The 25722-nt window shown below is 45.0% G+C and overlaps 1 protein-coding gene across 17 annotated transcripts in view; it reads right to left on the reverse strand.

Moving 5' to 3' along the window:
• The window catches only part of LOC123757974 (E3 ubiquitin-protein ligase TRIP12), a 188053-nt gene that overhangs the window by 38427 nt on the left and 123904 nt on the right, over positions 1 to 25722 (reverse strand). Inside the window, exon 29 of one of the 17 annotated variants that reach the window (XM_069338826.1) lies at positions 21753 to 22181. The exons of the other annotated variants lie outside the window; for them this stretch is intronic. Coding sequence (XP_069194927.1) covers positions 21768 to 22181 — 414 coding nt within the window. The 3' untranslated portion in view covers positions 21753 to 21767. Of the gene's footprint in view, positions 1 to 21752; positions 22182 to 25722 lie in introns of those variants that run through there. 17 annotated transcript variants of the gene reach the window in all.

Here is a 25722-nt window from a genome sequence, read left to right on the forward strand (position 1 = left end):
TATAAAGGGTGTCATTATGTATCTCGCAATGGGTCCCAAGAAAGCCAGTGGTAAGGTTCAAGCCAAGAAATCACATGTCAGGATGACAATAGAGGAAAAGCAAGAGATCATTCGGAAGCATGCAAATGGTACACGTGGTGTTGAATTTTGTAGGCAGTACAACAAATCCACGTCAACGATATGCACTATACTTGCCAAGAAAAAGGACATTATGAGTGCTAACGTGGCAAAAGGTGTAAGAACAATCACGAAACAAAGACCACAAATACTTGAGGATGTTGAAAAGAAGAAGTGGTGTCGGATGTGGGAAGAAATGCAAACTTTTATTGAAATGACTCACCCAGAGAAAGCTGTAGTAGGCCGTTGCATTAATCTTTTTATCAAAAGAAGGCACCAAACCGGGAAGGCTATGTAGCACCATCAAATGCGCAAAATAATCAGAGGGCGCTAAATATCACCAAGGATGCCAATACGAGAACAAAAACGCACAAGGCGAACGATATTAAAAGTATCAGTCACCAAGAATTCTATTGAGGGACAGGTGACCGCGAGGGGCGGTCGGAAAGCAAGACACACGCTCGTCCTGGAAGTCAGGACATTCAAGAAGGACATGCACGACCGTAAGAGGAACAATGCAACTAGGACAATAAGGAGCAGGGCAGCGCTCCAAGTGACCATGGGTTAAGCGAGTATGGCCAATACGCAACCTCGCCAGAGCTGTTTCCCACCGCCGGTTTCGGTGGAAGGAGGACGGCCACGAGGAAACACAAACATTTTAGAGTACGGAGCTTGTTACCAGTAACAGACAACCAAGAAGCCTGCCAATGGGTAAGGACTGAGGAATGGATAACCGGGTAAAAGTCGGAATACGGAATGCCTTTACGAGAGATGGGACAAGAGCGGATAGCTTCCTTGGCGGCAGCATCCGCACGCTCATTTAAAGACACACCAATATGGCTGGGAACCCAACAAAACTCAACCGACAAATTTACTGTGAACAAGAAACAGCCAATGCTGGATCGACAACTACTGGATGAACCGGATTAAAGGACCCGAGAGCCATAAGGGCACTACGAGAGTCGACAACAACTACAAAGGAAGACTGACAACGAGAAAGCAGGAGACGAAGAGTATAGAGAATAGCATAAAGTTCCGCTGTAAAGATGCTAGTCTCCGGCGGTAAGCGACACACATAAGTGCGATCAGGAAAAACAACAGAGTAGCCAACACCGTCCGCCGACTTTGACCCATCGGTGAAGACAAACGGAGCGGGAGTGAGAAGAAAAGTGCTCAAGGAAAAGGAGTTTTAGAACTGTAGGAGGGGTAAAAGCTTTAGCGATACGGGTCAAGGAAGTACAAAACCGCGGAAGAGGGACTCTCCACGCGGGCAAAGAAGGAACAACACAAGAAGAAACATTAGAAATACGAACGGAAAGAGAATCCTGGAGGCGAGATAACCGGACAGAAAGAGGGAGGTGGTGAAGAGGAACAGGAACCGCAGGAGGGGTTAAAGTTAAAGCACGACAGAGGCGAGAGGAAGGATGTTGTAAGGACCGCGCAAGATAGCGAAGACAGTAGCGATCACGGCGGTCCTGGAGAGATAGGAAGCCAGTGTCAACATACAAGCTAAGGACGGGAGTCTAACGCAAGGCACCAGAACTGAGGCGCAACCCAGTATGGTGCAAAGCATTAAGACGGCGAAGAGTAGAAGGAGAAGAAGACGAGTAAGCAGGGCAACCATAATCGAGCTTAGACAGGACGAGAGAGGAATGTAAAGCAAGGAGAGTGCGCCTATCTGCCCCCCAAGAAGTATGGGACAAGACCCGAAGGAGGGTAAGGGCCTTAGAGCACTCAACACGGAGGTAAGAGATATGGGGAGACAAAGACAAACGAGTGTGAAGGAATAACCCCAAAAGCTTCGCGGAATCTTTGGATTCAAGGGGATGACCATAAAGTGACAAAGAGGGACGAAGAACAACCCATTTCCGCGTAAAAGTCATGGCACAAGTCTTAGAAGTAGAGAACTTGAAGCCATGATCGGTGGCCCAAGACGACACTGCATCAATTGCAAGTTGAAGCCGGTGCTGAAGGAGAGGCGAATCACCACCCTGACAGCAAAGGGTAAGATCATCGACATAGAGAGCGGAGAAGACACCAGAAGGAAGAGAGGAAAGAAGACCATTGAGGGCAATCAGAAAAAGAGTAGTTCTCAGAACACTACCCTGGGGCACACCTTCGTATTGCTGAAAAGAGGCAAAGAGCGGTACCAAGGCGCACCCGAAAGGAACGACGCGAGAGGAAGCTGCGGAGAAAGAGAGGGAGATGACCACGAAGGCCAAAAGAATGAAGTTGAGATAGAATATGATATCGCCAAGTGGTGTCGTAAGCCTTTTCCAGGTCAAAAAGGATGGCAACAACGGAGGTTTTCGCAGCAAAAGCAGAACGAATATAGACCCTCCAAGTTCACCAGGACAGATGCTGCGGCACTTGCGGAAACCAAATTGAGAAGGGGAGAGGAGGTGATGGTGTTCCAGGAACCACATCAGACGAACGTTAACCATACGTTCAAAGAGTTTGCAGACACAACTTGTGAGAGCAATAGGGCGAAAGTCCTTAGGAGAAGTACCCAGAGACCCTGGTTTGCGAACAGGGAGGACAACGGCATCGAGCCAGTCCTCAGGGACTGACGACGACTCCCAGATCCGATTATACAGACTCAGTAAATACCGAGACGTGCACGTAGGGAGATGGCGAAGCATCTCATAATGAATACCATCGGAGCCCGCCGCCGTAGAACCGCAGAGGGCCAGGGCAGAACGAAGTTCAGAGAGAGAGAGAAGGGATCATTATAGGGAAGCTGAAGATGAGTGCAGAAATCTAAAGGACGAGACTCAACGACAGGTTTATTTAGAAAAGATTGGGGAAGATGAAGACCAGAGCTAACAGAAAAAAAGTGGGAACCCAGTACGGAAGCGACCTGCAACGGGTCCGCCACAAGAGTATCATGGAGGTGAAGGACCGGTGAAACATCGGGAACGAACTTACCCGCTATCTTGCGGATACGCTTCCAGATCTGGGCCAGAGGAGTTTCGAACGTAACTGTCGAGACATAAGATGCCCAACATTCACGTTTAGCCGTATGGATGGCCTACGGGCCACCACACTCGCTTTCCGAAAGAAAAGAAAAGAATCGGTCGTCTGCCTACGGCGGTGCCTCTTCCAGGCTGCACGCTTACAGCGGACAGCCCGAGCACAGTCCGCATTCCACCAGGGAACGCACTTCCGTGGACCCCGAGAGGAAGAGCGAGGGATAGAGCGGAGGGCAGCGTTGAAGACAGTGTCATGAAAAAGGAGGAGAGCACGAGAGAGGCAGAAGGGAGAGGTCAGAGAGAGTAGCACTGAGGGTAAATAGGGTCCAGTCCGCCTTAGCAAGCTGCCACCTAGGGAAAGAGAGGGAAGGGCGAAAAGAGAAAAAGGAAACAAGGATGGGGAAATGATCACTTCCATGGAAGTCATCAAGAACCTGCCACGTGAAATCTAAGTAAAGAGAAGAATAGCAAAGAGAAAGATCAAGACAAGAAAGGGTGCGAGTCCGAGTCCAAATGAGTGGGCTCACCAGAATTCAGAAGAGACAGGGAAGAAGAGAGGAGAAACGGCTCAAGAAGGTGACCCCGGGTATTTGTCAGAACGTCACCCCAAAGAGAATGACGACAATTGAAGTCACCCAGCAGGAGCACAGGCTCCGGCAAGGAGTCAAGGAGGTGTTTCAAATCAGGAAGAGAAAGTGGGACACTCGGGGGGAGATAAATGGAACAAACTGTGTACCATTTCCCCACAAAGATACGAGCAGCCGAACAATGGAGAGGTGAAGGAAAAAGTAAAGGAACAAAGGGAACATCAGCACGAGTCAAGAGAGCAGAAGAATTAGAAGCCCCAGCAACGGCTGGGGGGGGGGGGGGGAGAGAGAAAGGAATAGCCACGAAAACGACCAGGACGAGCCCCAAGCATCGGCTCCTGGAGACAGACACAAAGGGGTGAAAACCGCGAAATCATAAGTTGGAGTTCGAGGAAATTGGCGTAATAACCTCGAACGTTCCATTGAAGAATAGACATCGACGAGAAGAGAAAGGACAAAAACAGAGAACAAGGAAGAAACAAAGGCGAAAGAGCAACAGAGCACGTTAAAGAATATCAGGGTCAGCAAAGTAAGGGGTTAGGGGGCATGGGTAAACTGAGCAAAGACGGAGGGAAGGAGGCGGAAGAACAGACCAGAGGTGGGCGGGCGGGGTCCGGAGGAGGAAGGAGGAGGAGACAACGGAGGGGAGCAGTCAAGGACAGCAGCAGGAAGAGGAGGGGTATTAAGAGGGGAGCGCACCTCAGCAAGGGCAGCAACCGTGAGGGAAGCAGGGGCTAAAGAAACCTCCATAGCAGGAACAGGGAGCGCAACCACTGAAATGGGAGGGGAAGGAGCGAGAGAGGCAGAAGTAGGGGCCGAGGAAGAAAGCAAAACCTTCTTACCCGCCGGGGAGGAGGAAGGAGAGGAGCAAGGCTTACGCTTTTGACTTAAAGAGACAGGTGTCCAACTGAACGAGAGCACACATGACGGCCATTTGGAGAGCGATGGACGCACCGCACCGATAGGCGGCGGGGAGAGTCGAGAGACGGAGGGGAAGGATGGGAAGGAGGAACGGAGGGAGACGAGGAAGAAGACACAGGAGACAAGACAGACCGGGTAGAAAGAAGGGGAACCCCAGACAGAGGACCAGGAGGTGGATCCTTCGGGAGAGAACCCAAAGGAACAGAGGAGGGGGCAGTGGGCGTATCAGGGTCCAAGGCCCGGAAACGGTTGAGAGTCTGAGGAAGGTGGGAAGGACGAGGAGAGGAAGAGCGCAACACGCGAGCGTAAGATATTAGCATAAGGCGGGAGCCGGCGAACCTGGCGTCTCGCCTCAGGAAAAGATAAACGCTCCCCGTGCTTCAAGTTCAGGACGGCTGCCTCAAGCTTGTAATGGACACACGCACGGGAGAAGGTAGGATGGGCCTCACCGCAGTTGAGGCAACGAGCCTGGGGAGAAGTGCACTCCGACTTAGAGTGACCTTCGCCACCACACAAAGGACAGAGAGAGACAGTCCCGGAGCAGCGGAGGGCACCATGCCCAAACCTCCAGCACTTGTTACAGAGCCGAGGAGAAGGAATGTACTCCTGGACAGAGCACCTGGCACCAGCAAGAATGACAGAGGGTGGAAGGGTCCTACCATCAAAGGTAATCTTCACAACCCGGAGGGGTTGATGGCAACTACCACGAGGGGGACGAGTAAACGTGTCCACCTGGAGAATAGAATGGCCCTGGGCAGCAAGGATATGTCGAATATCGTCTTGGCAGTCGCGCAGGTCCCGAACACCGGTCGCAACATGGGGCGGGAGCAGAATAGTGCCAACACTGGCATTCATCTGAGCGTTCTTCGAGACCCGAACAGGGGTCTCGCCAAGGCAGGATAAGGCAGCCAAGCGGGAAGCAGCATCCTGAGGAGGAGCAGCAACGACACGTGTACCGAGACGAGTGGGGTTGAAAGTAACGGAGGCATCCACGGAATCAACGAGATGTCGATGGAGGGAGAAATCGTCGGGAGGCGTAGAATCAAGAGGGAGGAGATCAAAATATTTGGCCCACGAAGCGGGACCAAACAAAGCTTGATAGGTAGCAGAACGGGAAGGAATCGAGCGAGGGCGGCCGTGACGAGGACGGCGGCGAGAACCCCCAGAGAGAGGGGTTAAAAGGCGCAGTAGTTACAACTAGAGATTGAGCCGTGCCAGGGGACGAGGTAGTCACCACTAAGGGCTTGGGGCTCGACCCAACCACAGAGGAGGGAGGGGAGCCAAGGGAAGGAGTCAGAGAGGCCAAAGGAGGAGCAAGGTCGGGGCCCAATGCAGCGGAGGCTACAGAGCCCGGTCTTCCAACACGGACCGACTCGGGGGCTTGGTCGCCCACCCCACGAGCCTGAGAAGGTAAAGCAGACAGTCAAAACAGGGGTTATCACTACGAAAAGGAATATTCATTCATGAATGTGCCCCCACACCCACCATGGAGCCACAATTTAGTGGCAGGACACCCAACAAGACGCTACCACCGATCATGCCGGGGCCTCCTAGGGGTGCGTCGTGAGTATACGCCCCACAAACGCCACCTTAAGAACCGACAGTCCGCGAGATCGGGTTCAGTGATGAAAGGGGGATTGACAATAAAAGGTTCCCCTCGCTCTCGACATCGGGTACTACAGTTCTACGGGTGCAAGAGTATGCCTCCTCAAGCACCCGGGCATCAAAATAGAAGAAGTCCAAGGGAAGAACCAGAACAAGCAAAAGGTCGGCAGGAAACGGCAAGCAGATAGGAGAAGAGGGGGGAGAAAAACGAAACAGAAGGAAAAGGAAAAGGTGCTCAGCATAATTGGAGAGGACGGCAGCAGGACCACAAGGCTAGAAAAGGACAGAGGACTGTCCCAAGGAGCATCACACTCCGGCAGCCGCCCACTAAGCCCCCCTCACGGCAACAACGAACTGAGCAGGGAGGGGGGACAGAGGTGAAAAGTACCATTATCCAGAACATGTGAATATCCGGCTAGGGGTCCTTCCCATATAGTCCGGATAATCGAGTGGAGACTATTTCCGTGCCTATTTCGACAACGAATTCATGACCCATCTTGTGACCGAGACAAACCGATACACTCACAGCCTTATAACGCCAGCATTTTACTTGCTTCATGCCTAAAGCAATGGAAGGACACCAATATTGATGAAATGTATGTGTTTCTCGCACTCAGCACTATGATGAAGCCTTCCAAGAAAGCCTTTGTCCAGGATTATTGGAGCAAAGATAGCCTTGTTCCATCGCCCATGTTCAACCATGTGTCATGTGATAGGTTCCTGTTGATTCTCAGGTGCCTGCATTTTAACACTTTCGCGTTCCACAGACTGATTATCTCGTCACTCATTTTTCTACTGAATGGGTTCCAACGACGCAATACTGAGTCACTCATTAAAATATTTTTTAAAAATTTAAATTTTATCAGATCAATCTGGTAGGGGTTTTAAAAAAAGCGCCTTTAGATTGCACACAATTTGATACCAAAATCAAAGATATAACATGAAACTTGATGTCCAAACACTTGAAATTTTTTAAATAGGCCTATGGTCCGAATATTAAAATATTTGTTAAAATTCTATTTATTGTCCTATTATCTTGGGACTTGTTTTAAAATGTGCGCCTTTTTATTGCGAACAATTTGATACCAAAATGAAAGATGTAACACAAATATTTATGTCAGAACACTGGAAAGATATAAATTAATTTGTGATGATGAGCGTCCAGAATTAAAATATTTGTTAAAAATCCAGTTATTGCTCTATTATTCTGGGACTAGTTTTAAAATAATCGCCTTTTTATTGCGAACAATTTGATACCAAAATGAGCAACGTAGCACAAAATTTGATGTTATCAAATTGAACGAGTTGAACATTAGGTTGCAATGTACAAAATGGTGCTCGTTCACGGGTAACTTTAGGCTTTTCTGCGGGGAGGCACTCCAGCCTTTTGTACATTTTATTCATACACATCTGTAGGGAATTTAATTGCGAACACAATGATACCAAAACGAGCGACGTAGCACGAGAATTAAGGTGAGAAAGCTGGACCGAGTATACACATTTGGGTGTCACCGCGCGCTTACCCGCACGGAGGGGCCACCTACCCCCTGTCAACCGCGAGTTTCCACGGAGCGCGAAAGTGTTAAGAATAATGCAAATGAGGACAGACACTAAAGACTGTGAAAGGTACGGAAGGTGTTCAGTGACACGAAGCATGTTCCGCGATTATTTTGTACCTGCACAGAATGTGGTAATTGACGAATCGCTTGTACTGCTCAAGGGGGACTAGCATTCAAGCAGTACATCCCATCAAAGCGCCAGTGTTTTGGACTTAATTTTTTCGTGCTGTGCGACCGAGACTGGTATCGGCATGATTCTGTATTCTGGTACAGACGTCAACATGCCAGCTCAAGATCCACACGGGTTCCCAGCAGTCGTCAAAACCCCGATGGAACCGTTGCTGAACAAGAGGCATATACTGTTCACCGACAACTATTACACCAGCCCCTTGTTGACCAGATACCTCCTTGCCCACAACACTGGCGTATGTGGCACTGTGAAGGCCCACAGGAAGGAAATGCCAGTGTTTGGCATGGGTATAGCAGAGGGTCCTTGCCAGCTGCCCAGGTGTGACAATGTGCTCTTAGTGCGGTGGAGGGACAGACACGACGTGAATATGCTGACTATGATTCACACTGGTGCCATGTTGGACAGTGGCAAAGTCTACTTTCAAACGCGCTTGCCGATTTATAAACCAGACTGTCAGACTATAATGTGAACATGTGCCTTGTTGATAAATGTGACATGATGATCGGTACAGTGGCGTGCGTGCACAAGTCTGAAGTGGACGAAATTTTTCCATTTAATAGATGTTGCCGTGTTCAACTGCTTCAATATGTACCTGGTAAAATCTGGCAGGAGACCGTCAATACGGACATTGTGTTGCAGTTGTGTCACAGCTGCTAGTAAAGTATGGCAAGGAGGGCTCTGTTGCACCACACAGGGTGCAAGCAACAATGCCACACACAGCTCCAGACAGACTGAGGGGTAACGAGATGTTCGGTGTTCACTTGCTGGAATATATACCAGGCACAGCATCATGGGATAAGGGTAAACGTGCCTGTATTGTATACAGGAATACTACCCGAAGATATCAAAACCAAAGATGCATTAGCATCTGGTGTGTGGAGTGCAAGGTTCCATTATGCCCCGTTGGCTGTTTCGCAGCATATCACACACTCACGGAGTTCTGAGTGTGTTTTTAGTGTGTGTGTGTGTGTATATATAGTGTGGTAGTGTATAGTGTAGTGTGTAAATATATTGTAAATATAAATAAATTAGCATGATACATTGGAAATATGTGCAAGGTATGTGTACACGTGTCATGCACGTAACAGTGTCTTCGGAGAGTACAGATGTTCTATTGCCATAATATAGCGTACGTATTCATTATACATAGGATTGGCACGAAAAAACAAAAAAAAATGTATTTCGAACTGTGCGCAAAAAAATAAACAATAATATATTCGAGGCAACTCGCGCATGTTGAGCCGAGCGCCATACTGGCCCCGGGATCGTATGCCACAGGCGACCGGGGATTGATGACGTCACGCGCGAACTTAAAGACCCCATAGCAACCAAAGTACAATTTCGACTTTATTTACATATCCACACTCGGGGAAGACTTTTTGACACTTTAAAAAAAAATAAAGAATTTTTTCCAGAGAATTTATTTCCTGCACACAGGGGGAGGGGGGAGGTGTGCCGTATTTGGAAGCCGAACAGCCCAGCAGTTAAAAGCATGCTGCAGGTAAAGGATAACATTCAGAGGTTGAAAATGAGGGACAGATACACGGAAAATGAAAAGGAAACCTGTGAAACCTTAAACGAAAAGTTCCAAAATGTGTTTGTACAAAATGAGATCTTCAGAGAACCAGACAATAAAAATTCCAGAGAACAGCATAAAACACATAGGTGTCTAGAGACGAAGTGAAACAAATGCTCTTGGAGCCAAGTAAGAACAAAGCAGTTGGCCCAGATGGAGTTTCACCATGGGTTCTGAGAGAATGTGCACCTGAGCTAAGCATTCCCCTTCAGCTGATTTTTCAGACAGCCCTGCGTAGAGGAGCCGTAACAGATGTCTGGAAAAAGGGTAACATAGTTCCAATCTACAAAAGTGGCAGCAGGGAAGAACCCCCTCAATTTCAGACCTATATCATTGACAAGTGTAATAGTCAAAATATTGGAAAAAATAATAAAAACTAAATAGGTAGAACACCTGGAGATAAATGATATAATAACAGACAGTATGGGTTTCGATCTGTAGGATCCTGTGTTTCGAATTTACTCAGTTTCTATGATCGGGCCACAGAGATTTTACAGTTAAGAGATGGTTGGGTTGATTGCATCTATCTGGACCTAAAAAAGTCTTTCGACAGAGTTCCACATAAGAGTGTTCTGGAAACTGGTAAATATTGGAGGGGTGACAGGTAAGCTAACATGGATGAAAATTTTTCTGAAAAATGAGGGCTGTAATCAGAGGCAATGTATCAGACTGGAGAAATGTCACAAGTGGAGTATCATAAGGCTCAGTTCTTGCACCAGTGATGTTTGTCTACATAAATGATCTACCAGATGGAATAAAGAATTATATGAATATGTTTGCTGATGATGCTAAGATAACAGGAAGGATAAGAAACTTAGATGATTGTCATGCCCTTAAAGAAAACTTGAACAAAAATAAATATATGGAGCACCACTTGGCAAATAGAATTTAATGTGAATAAATGCCATGTTATGGAATGTGGAATACGAGAACAAATCCCACACAACCTATAAATTATGTGAAAATTCTGATAAAGAATGATCTAGGGGTGGTTCTAGATAAAAAAAACTATCACCTGAAGACCACAAAGAACGTTGTGCGAAGAGCTTATGCTACACTTTCTAACTTCAGAATTACCTTTAAATACATGGATGGCAAAATACTAAAGAAATTGTTCATAACTTGTTCAAGAACAAGAGGTCATAGATTTAAGCTAACTAAACAAAGATGCAGAAGAAATATAAGAAAATTCACTTTTGCAAATAGAGTGGTAGATGGTTGGAACAAGTTAAGTGAGAAGGTGGTGGAGGCCAAAACCGTCAGTTGTTTCAAAGCGTTATATGACAGTGCTGGGAAGACGGGACACCACGAGCGTCCTCTTGGGGTCCACAGTAGTGCATTCCTTGGTGGAATGCAGACTGTGCTCGGGCTGTCCGCTTTAAGCGTGCAGCCTGGAAGAGACACTGCCATCGGCAGACAGCCGATTCTTTTCTTTCGGAAGGCGAGTGCGGTGGCTGTAGGGCCATTCGTACGGCTAAACGTGAATGTTGGGCATCTTATGTCTCCACCATTATGTCCGAAACTCCTCTGCCACAGATCTGGAAGCGTATCCGCAAGATAGCGGGCAAGTTCGTTCCCGATGTCTCTCTGGTCCTTCACCTCCATGGTACTCTTGTGGCGGACCCGTTGCAGGTCGCTACCGAACTGGGTTCCCACTTTTCTTCTGTTAGCTCTGGTTTTCATCTTCTCCAGTCTTTCCTTCTTTGTAAACCTGTCCTTGAGTCTCGTCCTTTAGATTTCTGCACTCGTCTTCGACTTCCCAATAACGATCCCTTCTCTCTGAACTTCGTTCTGCCCTGGCCCTCTATGGTGTTACGGCAGCGGGCTCCGATGGCATTCATTATGAGATGCTTCGCCATCTCCCTCGGTGCATGTATCAGTATTTACAGAGTCTGTATAGTCGGATCTGGGAGTCGTCGTCAGTCCCCGAGGACTGGCTCGATGCCGTTGTCCTCCCTGTTCGCAAACCAGGGTCTCTGTGAACATCCCCTAAGGACACTTGTCCTATTGCCCTCACAAGTTGTCTGCAAACTCTGAATGTATGGGTAACTTTTGTCTGATGTGGTTCTTAGAACACCATCACCACCTCTCCCCTTCTCAATTTGGTTTCCACAAGTGCCGCAACACAACAGATGTCCTGGTGAACTTGGTCTATATTCATACTTCTTTTGCTGCAAAGACCTCCGTTGTTGCCGTCCTTTTTGACCTGGAAAAGGCTTGTGACACTACTTGGAGATACCAACCACAGAGGGAGGGGAGCTGGGGGAAGAAGTCAGGATGGTCAGAGGAGGAGCAAGGTCGGGGCCCAACGCAGCGGGGGCTACAGAGCCTGGTCTTCCAATACAGGCCAACTCGGGGGCTTGGTCGCCCATCCCACGAGCCTGAGAGGGTACAACAGAAACATTCATCGACATACAGACGAAGAGAGAAATTCATCCACGAATGTGCACCCATACACATCATGGAGCCACAATGAGAGGCAGGACACCCAAGAGGAAGCTATCGCAGATCATGCCGGGGCCCCCTAGGGGTGCGTCGTGAGTATACGCCTCACAAATGCCACCTTAAGAACCGTCAGTCCGTCGAGATCGGGTTCAGCGACAAAAGGGGGATTGACAATAAAAGGCTCCTCTCGCTCGAGATGTCGGGTACTGCAGTTCTACGGGTGCAAGAGTATGCCTCCTCAAGCACCCGGGCGTCAAAATAGAAGAAATCCAAAGGAATAACCAAAACAAGCAAAAGGTCGGCAGGAAACGACAAGCAGATAGAAGAGGGGGGAAGAAAACGAAACATAAGGAAAAGGAAAAGCGATCCGGCACAATTAGAGAAGACAGCAGCAGGAGCGTAAGGCCACAAAAGGACAGAGGACTGTCCCACGGAGCATCACACGCCGGCAGCCGTCCACCAAGCCCCCCTCATGGCGCCAATGGGCCTGATGGGGAGGGGGGGATGAGTGACAAGTGAGCCAATTAGAACTGAAATGGGAAGCTCAAAGCCCATAATAAATCAAACCACGTCTGGAAACAAAAGCAGAACACATCAACCCACATCCACAGTTTCCAGGGAAACCAACTAGAAAAACCCTAAGCCTAGGCAGAACAAGTGAGACAGTCAAAGAAGGCAAGACACTTTTAGGGAAGGCTTTAAAAGACTGAGGAGCAGTGTTTGCCTGCACAGGAACCAGAAACCACTAATGTGACCCATAAGGGAGGGACCCCCCCTCCAAAAAAAAATAAAAATAAAAATGCGCTCCTTCAAAATTCCAAAGCCCAGCCAGTTGTGAAATGCTGTTCCAAATTGTCAAAATCCATTAACCACTCTAGAATGTAGAATAAAAAGGGGTTTTGAGATTTTAATTTTCCTGCCAAAAATGTAGGGTAAAAAAATCCTCAATACCCATTTTGTTTCTTATTTGTATATACTTTCCAATTACTTGTAAAAAATTAATGTGATTATGTTTTAGGTTTAACAGGAAAAATTACCAGTACGCAACTTGCCATTATTGCCAGATTTCTTCGGATGGTAGACAATCTAAAGGAAGGGAAAATAGTTTGATTTCTTTCAAATATAACTAATAATCAAGGCTAATGGGAATAAAATTAAAAAACAGCCAAAAACATGAGTTTTTGCCTATCTCCAATAAACAGGCACAGCCCCTAACCAAATCCTTTATGTCCTTAGACCAATAAAACATTGCTTTTGCTTTTATTACGCTGCATGCACACTATTTATAGCCATCTACATTTTCACGTACAATTAGGAACTATTATGCAGTCCTGACGAGTGGTAATCTTGTAACGAAAGCTCAGCATCGTACCACAAGCTAGTCAGTTGTTGATGGCACCTGACATGACAAAATGTCTCCCAGTATACTATACATTGCTAACTCTAGCCTGTAGTAGTTTAAAGTAATTAATTAAAAGCAAGTTTGATTATTTAATTAAATTAATAAATATGTAAATAAATAAATATGTAATTAATTAAAACCAAGCTGAGAAGACTCATTCCTTGAACAGTGCTGGAGAAAGTAACCAGTTTGAAAATAACTGAGCACTTTGAGAGGATAAAGTTTGTAATGAAAGAATAGACAGTCAACCGAGACTGTTCCCAGACTGCCAAACAACAATATACTTGTGGCAAGATGAAGAAAGGCTGCAATTTATTGAGCAAATTACTGGGTAGCATAACACACAGGATTACTGCATTGGTTTAAGTGAAGATTAGAAATTTAGAGGAAATACAGGTAAAGCAAAATAAGATATTTGTGTGTAATAATGTTACGATCTTATTTATTATCAAGATCTTACTTTAAGGAACACAAAGTAGCTGTTAACTACGTGGAAAATGACTGGCTGGATAACAAGAACTTTTCAAACAAAAGATGACGAACCAATGATGGTACTTTGAGACTAGTGCTGTCTAGGGTAGAACACTGATGCACATTGTCATCACCAATCAAAGCTCTATGTTGCTGAACTGGAGAGCAAGCAAACATCCTTTACTGGTAGAATCCACCAATTTCCATAGGTAAAAGCAGCCAGAGATGGGCAGATCAGTTACATTGTAATAAAACACCCCATTTTTTAAGTAAAAGCCCAGCATTGAATGTAAGGAAATGTCCATTTCTGAGCAGGTACCAGTGTCTCCCTGAAGCAATACACCAAGACGATCCCCATCAACCAGGTTGCATCAGCTAGGTTTTCTCAGGCCTACTAAGGCTAGAATCTGGACTTCCTCAAAGATGCAAGCAGCAGTGACATTTTGCCATCTCACAAGAAAGAATCCAGAAAGTCAGTAAAAATAAACCCTGGCTAGTTTTAATAGAAACAAACCTCACAACTCACCCAATGAACTCCCATATGTAAACAAGTGACAATCTCTCAAAACTAGCACGAGTTCAATAGCCCCACCTCCCTCACTCATATGGGAAAAGACCCTCTATGGGACAGCTGTCAGTTCTGGAGCAGATGCTCAAAGATGATCCACCTCCGTACCTGGAAGTGAGGGAGGGGAGGGGAGGGGGGGGTCAAGAATCAGGTTTCCACTGGGGCACACCCCGGAATAGGCATTTAATTACATTCAACACTGGTTTCTTAGGGCTGAAAGGCTTTTCTAGGGGGGAAAACCACGGTTAACTTCAGCTAACTACCCATGGGAAAGGAGGAGAAAGAGCACATGGGAACTCTAGCAGTCTTCCCTTCTCCCAGGTATGTCAGGACAGACACTGGACAAAAGAGAACAAGGAAACAGGAAGAACCCACAAAGTGTCCACCAAAGCAGAATCGGTGGAGCGAAAGAAGCAGCAGACACTCCAGACATGGCACATGATGCACCTCTGACTAAACCAACCAAGCGTCAAGGACCACTACGGAAGCCAGCCGACTTGTTCCTCGACAGAAAAGTAGCAGCCAGATACAAGCCAAAAGAACTCCCACCAGATACAAAGGAATAGAAACTGCTCTGCATAAGGAGAGCATGAAGTTCCCTGACCTGAAAATTGGAGGCAAGACACCAAACAGAAAGCCGTGGAAAAAGAATCGGACTAAAGGGGACAAGTAAAATCAATAAGTAAAAGCAAAAATGCAGTCCAAGGACCATATAGGCACAGGCAGCTCATGATCAAGCTGGAGGTGAAATAACTTGTGAGAGCCTGTGTAACAGCACTGAGGTAGGATTGATAGCAAATGAAGGATGCAGCAGCTCTACCAGCAATGCACAGCATGATGCAACAGTATTTGGCATGGGATACCAATCAAGAAATAACCAAGAAAGGAGAGTGCGACAATGAAACTGAAGAAAAATGAAGGGAACAGAAGTGTCCCCCTTCATCCTTCAAAAAATGTGAAAATCTGAAGAGAAGTACGAACCTGCGAAATATGTCACTGGACCAACCTTTTGATAGAGGCAGAGCCATGGGAAAACTCCCGGGTTCTGACACCTAAGCAAACAGTGCCCGATACTAGGGTTGGGACATCTACCAAGTTGACAGAAGGACCAACCAATGCCAATGCAGCCTGGAGTCTGCACTGGCTCCAAGCAGTCAATGCAGCTACAGCAGAGGCCAAAACCAACACATTAGGCCCTGTGCCGAGCACCTCAATATCCTACTGGATCCAGTCAGTATGGTATATAAGGAGGGCCAGATATCTCATGATTGGCACTGTTCTTGTGCCAGGTAAGTCCATTACTGGCTCACCATAGCCTGTGCTACTTGGAACTTGTTCCGAGTAACTGAATCTAACAACAACAATAATCTCATGACTGAACCCAAGTGTAAATGGGTACAAAGGTTATATGCCACAAGTGCTGCCAACAAAGGCTCCTGGACAGGAAGCTGTGCAAAACACATCCCAAGAGAGTAGGAGTGAACAGGAATTCATTAAGGGGTACAAAAAAAAACATTCCCCAGGAACAACTATAAGAGTCAACACCACGCCAATTATGTAAGCAGGTTTGACAAAAGCTGTGCAAAGCAAAAACTAGCAAAAACAAAGGTGTCAGCCAATCGGGAAGACTCTGGATCCTTAGAACACAAAAAAAACAAAAACTGAAAAGAGAAAGGGGTCCATCAGAGGCATAATCCAGGACAGAAAAGTGGAGTCCATGGGAAGAAGTTTCAAAGGAGGTGTGGGCTTGTTAAAAGGAAAACCCTGAAACCTTTGTGTGACTAGCTAGCTCGACTGCCTCCGTGCCTGATTTGGAAGGGGGAGGGGGGGGGCAACACCGGGAGTAGGCCAAACCACATCCCAAGCTAAACCCTGCCCTAAAACAGACATTTTGGGGTTAGAAACAAAGGAAAAGGATCAGAGGAAGGGCAAACCACGATCGAAGGGGAAAGAAGAGTAGATGCGGATCGAGCCAAGGTGGAATTCACCATTATCTCCATTTCGGGTCCAGTCAGGATGCCTCCGGGGCATCCAACTGGACACACAACCTAGACTGATGTAAACAAGGGAAATAGTAAAGTGAAAGCCTTCTGATACACCATAACCACACCAGGACTAAAATAAGAGCCACATGGGGAGTGCAAACCCCCACAGGACTCTGGGTGAAGGTCACCAACCCAAAATGCACCATGGAAAAGGCTGAACAAGCCTGAACCCTGGGGAAGCATAATCACAAGCAAGAAGGACCACTAAGGGAGCAACACCCTTACACTCCACAGAAAACTCTGCAAATGCAAGGGCAGCACTAGGGAGCACACAGGGAAGGTAACACTGAGCACATGCAGCTAAAAGCACATTATATGCCAGGCTCTCTACACCGCAGTGTACAAGAAAAGCCACCAAGGGCAAAGACCCAAAGTCACTTAACTGAACAGTTGAGGCCACAATGCAGAGGTGACCTGGGAACCACTACAGCAGTCAAGTGATCTCAACCATATCATTGTAGACACTGACCTCTCAGACCCTCTGGAGGTGAGCCCCTCTTCCCAGATGAGTAGGGCAAACGAGCTCATACTGGTTTCAAGAGATTTGATTATTTGCTTACATAGTTAGGGGAGTTCATTAGACGAGTTGTAGAGCATCTCTCTAACTAAACAGTAGTTCGAATCAACTAGCAGACTTTCTGAATACCTTCCCTGGTGAGGTGCCAAAATGTCGCCACACCCTGCACCCATGATGGGACCAGGTCCTGGCTGTGGTCCCCTAGTAGGGCAAAGAACTATGTCTGAAGCAGCCTGGTAGATGGGAACCAACTATGTGTATACCTTCAAAGAGCAACAGGGGAGGGGGGGGGGGGGCTTTCCCAAAAATTAGTAATGCACAATTAGACAGTATACCATACATGTCAAACTGAATACTCCTTTAATAATTATTTCATAAGGCTGTTCCACAGGATTAATCATTTGCTAAATTTCACTGGGTCACAATATAGGGAATAAATTAGCTCTCAGCCTTTCAAAACACTTTCTTTTATCAAAGTCTTCCAAGCATTGTCCTCGATATGTTAGGCGGGTTGCTTAGATTTAAACATTTCTAGTTATGGAAAATAACCTTTGTCAAATCTTGAGAACATGCTGCTTTAAATGCTACAAAACTTTAAAAATGTCAAAACATTTTGGAAGAATTATATGTACAGTAATATAATATTTGTTTACGTAACTTCACTTCACCTGGGTGTCTGGTGGAAAACAGTTTTAGAGACCCGCATCTAAAAGTTCTTTTGCCCCCAGTGTATTTACCTACGTGTCATACATACTGTAATCCAAATAAAAAACCTAATTAACTTCAATAACAATGTGAAGGTCATATCTTAACACTTTCGCGCTTTAGATTAGAGAACTCGTCGCCGTTTTCTCTTACGATTCCGCATAACAGCCTACTTTTCTCGTCCATCGAAAAAATATTTCTATAAATTCCATTTTTTAACCGAAATGGATGGGGATACTTTTGTTTTGTAGGGAATTTATTTGCGAATGTTTTGGTACCAGAATGAATATTATATCACATAAACTTCTATGAGTAAAAAAAAAAAATACACAAAGTATGTTTGGGGGTGTGGCGAGCGTGTGGCAGTGGGTTCCCTTTAGCCGTTGATATATCCAACATGTGGGAAATATTTGTATGTGTTATGTATATGTCTGTGTAGGGAATTTTACTGCGATCACTGTCATACAAATTATAAAATGTTTCAACAAGTATAAACATGACAAACATCAAACGAACGAAAACAATGCGTTCGTTTCTGCCGCGAACGCATACTGAGCGACGTGGTTCTATATTTGGCGCTTCTCTTACACATCCTTTGTACAAATGTTATACAGTTCATCTTATAGAAAATTTTATTGTGAACACATTGGTATAAAAAAGAAATACGTACATAGAAAAGTAGGGTCAGGAAACGTATAAACTTTCCAAGCATGATTTCCCCCGTGTTTTCGCCAGTGCGCTTGCGGCTAACTACTCTCCACTTCACACACTCTTGCGGGTAGGCAATTACCTATATTAAACATTCATATGCATATGTCCGTGTAGAGAATTTTATTGCGATTCCAATGATACCAAAATTAGCGATGTAGGACAACTGTAGGCTTCGCAACCATTAAGAGAGTGGAAACATTTTGTTGCTGTTTGGCGCTCTCGGCGAGTGATCTGCATTGTTTTTTATTTGGTGTTGATACTCCTTATGCTTGGGCGGCATTTTATAGGTATGCTCTTATAGACAATTTCATTGCGAACACAGTGATACCACATTTAAATACGTGCGCCTTCAATTATTGTCAGGACAGTCAAAAGAGTGTACACTTTTCGGTCTTACCGCGTAGGCGCGCGAAGTGCCGAAAGCATCTGGGGTATTGTTTTTTTTTTGAGCGCCGAGAGCGCGAAAGTGTTAATTGTAATGAGCCACCATAATCTACAGCTCAATTTGAAGACTATTACAGAAACCTCCCTGTACATGATTTGTACGCTTGTATTGTTTTACATCGACAAAAAGGTTCCATCAAAGACAATTGATAGTAAGCCAAGGCAACCTGAATTATTTTCAAATCAACTCTAAGTCGATTTAAATCTTGCAGCGCTGATTACAGTGTATCTATTAATTTCATTCAAGTTAGCCTCAGAGGACATGCAATTGAGGAGATAATCAAAATACTATCTGCATATTTAAAATGTCAAGGTAAAATAGCCAGCTCAAGATACTGAGGCTATTTAAACAAGTTCTAGTAGAGCGCATTTTGAAGCTTATACAGATGATGAGCCATAATGTGCCTGAAGATATGACCAAACCACACCAGAAAATGAAAAAACTGACATTTTGGTCCAATCTGGACCATTATCAAGTCGTTTAATGAAATGAGTGGAAGACAAATATGGTAAGAAAGCGAGATGCAATGTGAGAAACAAAGAAAAAGGTAAGAATAAGAAAAAAGGAAAGAATTAGAGTTCAGGTAAAAATTATGCCACATGCAACAATGCTAAATATGGATTTAAAAAATTAAGTTTTTAAAAGTACTGAAAACCTTAGAAGAGGTTGCTGAAAAAGTCACAGGAGACCAGATAATCCCTGCTAGGTGGGTCATGACGGACGTTGGAGCTCAAGTAGTAGTAGTAGTAGTAGTAGTAGTGTTAGATTCAGCTATTTGGAACAAAAAGTTCTAAGCAGCACAGGCTAAGGTGAGCCCGTAGTGGACTTACCAGGCACAGGAGTAGGGCTGTAATATGCATGTAATATCACACACAAACCATTACATGGTAGTAACCATTCAGGTGTCCTCTGAAAATGGCTTTGCAAAGTTCTAGGTTTTTAAATCTGCCTTCGAGCGGTCAAACTTAATGTCACCTAAGCATAAGGTAACACCTACTGAAACAATTTAACGATGTTAATTATAACTTCAGGATAATATGAGAATTAACAAAAGACAGTACAACATTCAAATTTGGTATTCTCTTGGCATTCATAAATTTGAATCTGAGGAGAAAAACCATATATGCAGGACACATGAAAGTCCAGATTGCATCATTTTTGTTTAGCATGAAATTCAGATTTCAGAAAAATTACTTTTTGTTTTGTTTTATTGTCAAATACTTATGATTTTTCATGTCGGTCTCAAAATGAACAATAGAATTTTGTTTTAACAACGAGTCACAAAACATTTCCCCATGACACCAACTAATCATTCTAATCTTTCAGTCATCTACAAAATTAAAAAAAGCCTTCATTTTCAACCTAAAACTTCACCTCATCTAAAGTATTTCTTACAATGAAGTGAAACCACATTTTTCAAAGTCAATTTCCCCCAACTACTGTATAAATAAAGTCAGACATTTTTCTCACCCAAAACTTTCACCTCTAAAAATAATTTTCTATGAAAACCATTCTAATAATATGGCATCAACCATAGAAAGAAAGTGAATTTTCAGTGGTCCAAAAATTAGTACCAGTTATGGCATAGCATCCGAGATAATGTATCTAGTTCAGTGTTACCAACGGCAAATGTATGAATGCCTCTGAAATCTCTCCTAGTCAGAGGAGTAACAAGTGCCAGTAATGTTCAGTGTATATAAATAATTAGCCTATCAAATCATTGCACAAAACAATGTTAATTTAAATGAACAAATCCACAAGGGCTGTGATGAGGGTTCAAACCTACGTCCAGGATGATCCCAGATCATCCCTGATGTAGCTTCGAACCCTCATCACGGCCCTTGTGGATTTGTTCATTTGGTTTATCACGCTATTGTGATTTCTGTGTGTATAGGTGTTAATTTATGTAGATTCAATTTTTTTAATAGAAGATGAATTGTAGATTAGTTTTAAGCATGAAAGAAGCCTAATGAATGTGAAAGTGGCCAAGTGTAAAGTAATGGTAGTGAAGAGAAAGTAATTATGGGAAATAGATATTGTAAATGGAAAAGTGCTAAAAAGACTTAATTTCCAATTTAAATTTACATAATTGAAAGTTGCACATCTCACTAAATTATTGGTGGGAAGAAAAGTGGCTGGTGTAAATAAAACCCTAGTTAGGAAGAATATTAGTAGAAGTGGCTAGAGGGTTTGTATGAAGGAGTGATTGTCTCTACTCTTTTGTACTGAAGCAAGACACTGGAGCAGTACGAGTATGAAAAAAATCAAATTTCTTGGCAAGGTTTAGAGTACAATGTTGGTAAATTTTAAGATCAAGAAGATTTTATATGGAGGTTTAGTAATACAGTACTGAACAAATGAGAATTTTGAAGTGTTTGCATTCATGTGAATTTGGAGGAAGAAAGGAGGCAACCAAGATGACACTTAACGAGCGAGCGTGTGTGCGTGTGCGCGCGTGTGTGTGTGTGTGTGTGTGTGTGTGTGTGTGTGTGTGTGTGTGTGTGTGTGTGTGTGTGTGTGTGTGTGTGTGTGTGTGTGCGCGCGTGCATGCGTGCGTGCGCACAGGAGCTGGGAGCAAGTGAACTGCTCAAGTGTAGCGATGGGGAACAAAATCCAATCATAATGAAGCCAACAGAACTAATCCCAGATCAAGATCTTGGAATACATCCCGTGGTGTATTTCCATTGGAAGCAATGATAAAGGGGGTGTTTTAATTTAATCGCACAGGGAGTATAATGCAAATAATATACAGTGGTACCTCGGTTTACGAACGCCCCTGTTTACGAACTTTTCGGGCACTTTCAACAAGCTCTTTCACTCCCAGAAATGCTTTTATTCTCTCTCCAACTAAACACGACTAGGAAAATGCTTTAAGAAATGCAGTGATGGTTGCAAGCATTAGATCCAATGGGCATATCTGTTGTGCCTCCATTAATTAAAGGAGCACCAGCAATTACGTAGAAGCGCATGCAAAAATTTAAATTCGGTTAAATGGAGCCGATTTCCCAATTGACAGGGGCACAGTAGTACAGCAGTATTACAATGGATGGTCATGGAAAGTGATAATATCCTTTGCCAACATTTATTAATGAGCTTAATGCTAATACATGAAAACAAAATGGAATTAAGTAATAAAATGTTAAGCAAAGGGCCGAGACATTTACTATAACCAAATAAGAATTCAAACGCATACTGATAGGTATGGCTGCTCAGTGGCATTAACAAGGGAGTACGGGAATTTGCTCTCCAATACATAAACTGTAAAAGCACATGAAGTCTTAAGTAATTCACACATCTGGCAATGTGTTGAAAACACACAGGAGCACTCCCTGGGATGTACTGTACCTGGAAAGAGACTTCACTGTCAAGCAGCAAATGACAAGTTAACATTGATGACATTTGAAATGCAAAAACATCAACTCTGCCAAAGTATGATGAAACAAATTTTTATTTACCAATAGCAGTGGCAAGATAGAAATTTGTCAAAGTACACAAAAGGCACGCAATATTCCCCATTCCCGACATGAATGGTGCAAAGGTAATAACTGATCTCAGTCACTGAACCTACACTTCAAGACATTTCTGTACAAACACTTCCTTCAACACAGCATAATTATGGGATGGCACTGGGAAGCATGTTTAAAGATCAGTTTTTATATACTATAAACCTTACCACTTCCAACAGGCTACATTAGTGCATAAAGCACAAGGGTATCACACAAATTAGAACAAGCAATGTTAAAAGATGGGTGGCAGCCTTTCCTCTCCCCTAGTACTACACTAGTAGGACGTCAGGTGGTATCAATACATTCAGGTCCATAGAAGCTGTGAGGTAGGGCCCTCGAGGTACAACACTCCTTAACAAGGCACACACAGGCAGTAATACATGCACATCAATAAACTAGAAACTGTACGAAGATATTCTACTAAATGGCCCCAAAACCCAAACCACAAGACCTATAAAGAGAGACCCGAGGCATTTGATATGCCAATACTAGAAAACAAGAAAGTATTTACATGATTACCACATACAAAACTGGAATTGGGGAAGTCACTAAATTTGCAACACTGGAACAAGTGACCATATATTCAAAGAAAATAAAGCTGCCAAGTCTATAAATACTTCTGCAAACAGTACAACCTATCCTCTTAATGAATGCACTTAAATTTTATGTAACTGTAGCAACTATATTAAATAGTAATATACTTGACGAGGAGGAAACTTAATATAAGCCGTTGACAGCACATCGTCATAACTCGGTCTGAACATGTATATTGGTTTAGTACAGACGCTCTAGATACACCACAGATATTCAGCACCACTAACATCACCTGCAACAATGTAACACTTAACGACTAGTTCCTCCACTTCAAGAGTCCTTGAGTCTCGTCATAGAACAGAGCCAGATTCCGGCCGCATCAAGCTTCCATGCTCGACCGTCTACACGACAGTATTCGGCATCAGATGACGGTCCTGAAACAGCCATGAGAGAAAGGACAAAACAGCCTGAACCGAAAGAGAAGTACAGCGACGGTTTGGACACCGAGCAAGTAGTGCCTGAAACTGGATCCCATGGTAGCGCCTGAAACCATCTCACTGTGGGTCCCAAGAAAGCCAGTGGTAAGGTTCAAGGCAAGAAATCACAGGTGAGAATGACCATGGAGGAAAAACAAGAGATCATTCGTAAACATGAAAATGGTACGTGTGTTTTGAACTAGCTAGGCAGTATAACAAATCTTCAGGGAAGGAGGAGGGGAAGGCAGTAGTAGGGGATATCCCTTCCTCATTAATTAAGAAAATGTGTAGTATGGGTAGAACTAAAATTTTGCTGAAAAGAATCGCCCAGATAAAGCTTTAGCAGGCCGTTGCATTGATCTTATTAATGACAATGTGATGTCTCACTACAGACAAGTGTTACAAAGAAGGGGAAAACAATGAGAAAATCATGCAGTGAGCCAGAAGCAGGTCCTAGTGGAATGTAGCAAAACGTGCCAGAGTGAGTACCCCAGAGAAGTCATCACTGCCCGATGTTATAATGGAAGGGGACTTCCTTTCCAAACAGTAACACCTCTCTTCTTCACCGTCTTCCATATGCCAACAGGAGTCATCAGTAAAAGTAATAACTAGCACATTTGAAGTGAAAACTTGGGCAAATTAGGTATAAAATTTACTTTGAAGAGAAGTTTTTCGGGAGTCAGGAACGGATTAATTCATTTCCCATTATTTCTTATGGGGAAATTCACTTCGATTTACGAATTTTCGGGCTACGAACTCCAGGAATGGATTAAATTTGTAAACCGAGGTGTCCCTGTACAGGAACCCCCACCTCGAATAGTCCTACTTGATACCTGCTTGATGGGGTTCAGGGAGTTGTACTCCCCAAGCCCGGCCCGAGGCCAGGCTTGACGTGTGAGAGTTTGGTCCACCAGGCTGTTGCTTGGAGCGACCTGCAGGCCCACATACCCATCAGAGCCCGGTTGGTCTGACACTCCTTGAAGAAAACAATCTAGTTTTATCTTTATGTCCACGGTTGTTACGGCAATATTTCTGAAGCTCGCTGGTAGGATGTTGAACAACTACTCACCTAATTGTGCTTGCAGGGGTTGAGCTTTGGCTCTTTGGTCCCGCCTCAACTGCGGACCTCTGATGTTTATACAGAGTTCTCTGCTTGTGCCCATGGCACCTCTGCTCTTCACTGGTTCTATTCTGCATTTTCTTCCATATCGTTCACTCCAGTACGTTGTTATTTTACTGTGCAGATTTGGGACCTGTCCCTCCAGTATTTTCCATGTGTATATTATTTGGTATCCCTCTCGTCTGTGTGTGTCGTATATATTCTCTGTATTCCCTCTATTTCAGCAATCTCTCCTGCTCTGAAGGGGGAAGCGAGTACTGAGTAGTACTCAAGACGGGACAACAAGTGATTTGAAGAGTACAACCACTGTGATGGTATCTCTGAACTTGAAGGTTCTTGTAATCCATCCTCTCATTCCCAAGAAAGTCCTGCCAAAAGGCAACGGCCTCGCAGTCAGGGAAGGGTGCCACATATACCAGAAGACGCCTCGATCATGCTGACGGGAAGAAATCCACCTCCGGGCGACTGAACGTCTGTCAGAGCCAACTGAATGAGTCGGCGAAGACTGTCCATTATGTGGACGGAAATAACTGGGACAGGCCGTTTGCCAGAACGTCGGACACCCCTCCCCGGATAACGGCCAGGACAACCAAACCCCGAGAACTCAGCAGACGAGTCACCAGAAGTGACCAACTCCAAAAAACCAAGGACCGCATCGAACCCCCACAGTTCAGGCAATAAACCACCGGGAAGCAGTCCAAACGTAGCTGGATCGTCAATCCGCGGGCAACTTGAATCCTCTGAAGTGAATACCACACCACTGTGAACTCCCGCACCATGCTGTGGGGCCCGATGAAAGGACTGACTCCACTGCCCGTGGTTGGCCCGGTGAGCACTGGTCACAAAGCCCCAGCTGAGAGACGACGCGTACACGAACACATCGAGGGAGGGCTCGGGTAGGCACCAAGGCACTGAACTCTGGCAAACCCAAAGAGGAAGCCGGGAATGCAGCAGCTGACAAAAGGCCCCCAGGGGTCGAACCCAGCAAACACGGGAGGAACCAGGGACGTCCCCCGAAGGAACCAGAACAGCCAATAAAGCGAAACTCGACCCGGCAGGTAGACCATCGCAAAGTTCAGGCTTCCGTACAGATCCTCGAGCAACCGCTGCGTAACACAGGAGCCCCCCCCCCCCCCGAAACACGCACATGCGGGACCACAACTGAAGGAGAGACTCCAGAGGGGGAGAGAAGGAAACGGTACGAGTCTCTCACACAAGACCCAGCTAAGTTCGATCCTGGGAGGGGACCA

The sequence above is a fragment of the Procambarus clarkii genome, chromosome 40 (assembly GCF_040958095.1).
Source record: "Procambarus clarkii isolate CNS0578487 chromosome 40, FALCON_Pclarkii_2.0, whole genome shotgun sequence".
NCBI classification, from domain to species: Eukaryota; Metazoa; Arthropoda; class Malacostraca; order Decapoda; family Cambaridae; genus Procambarus; species Procambarus clarkii.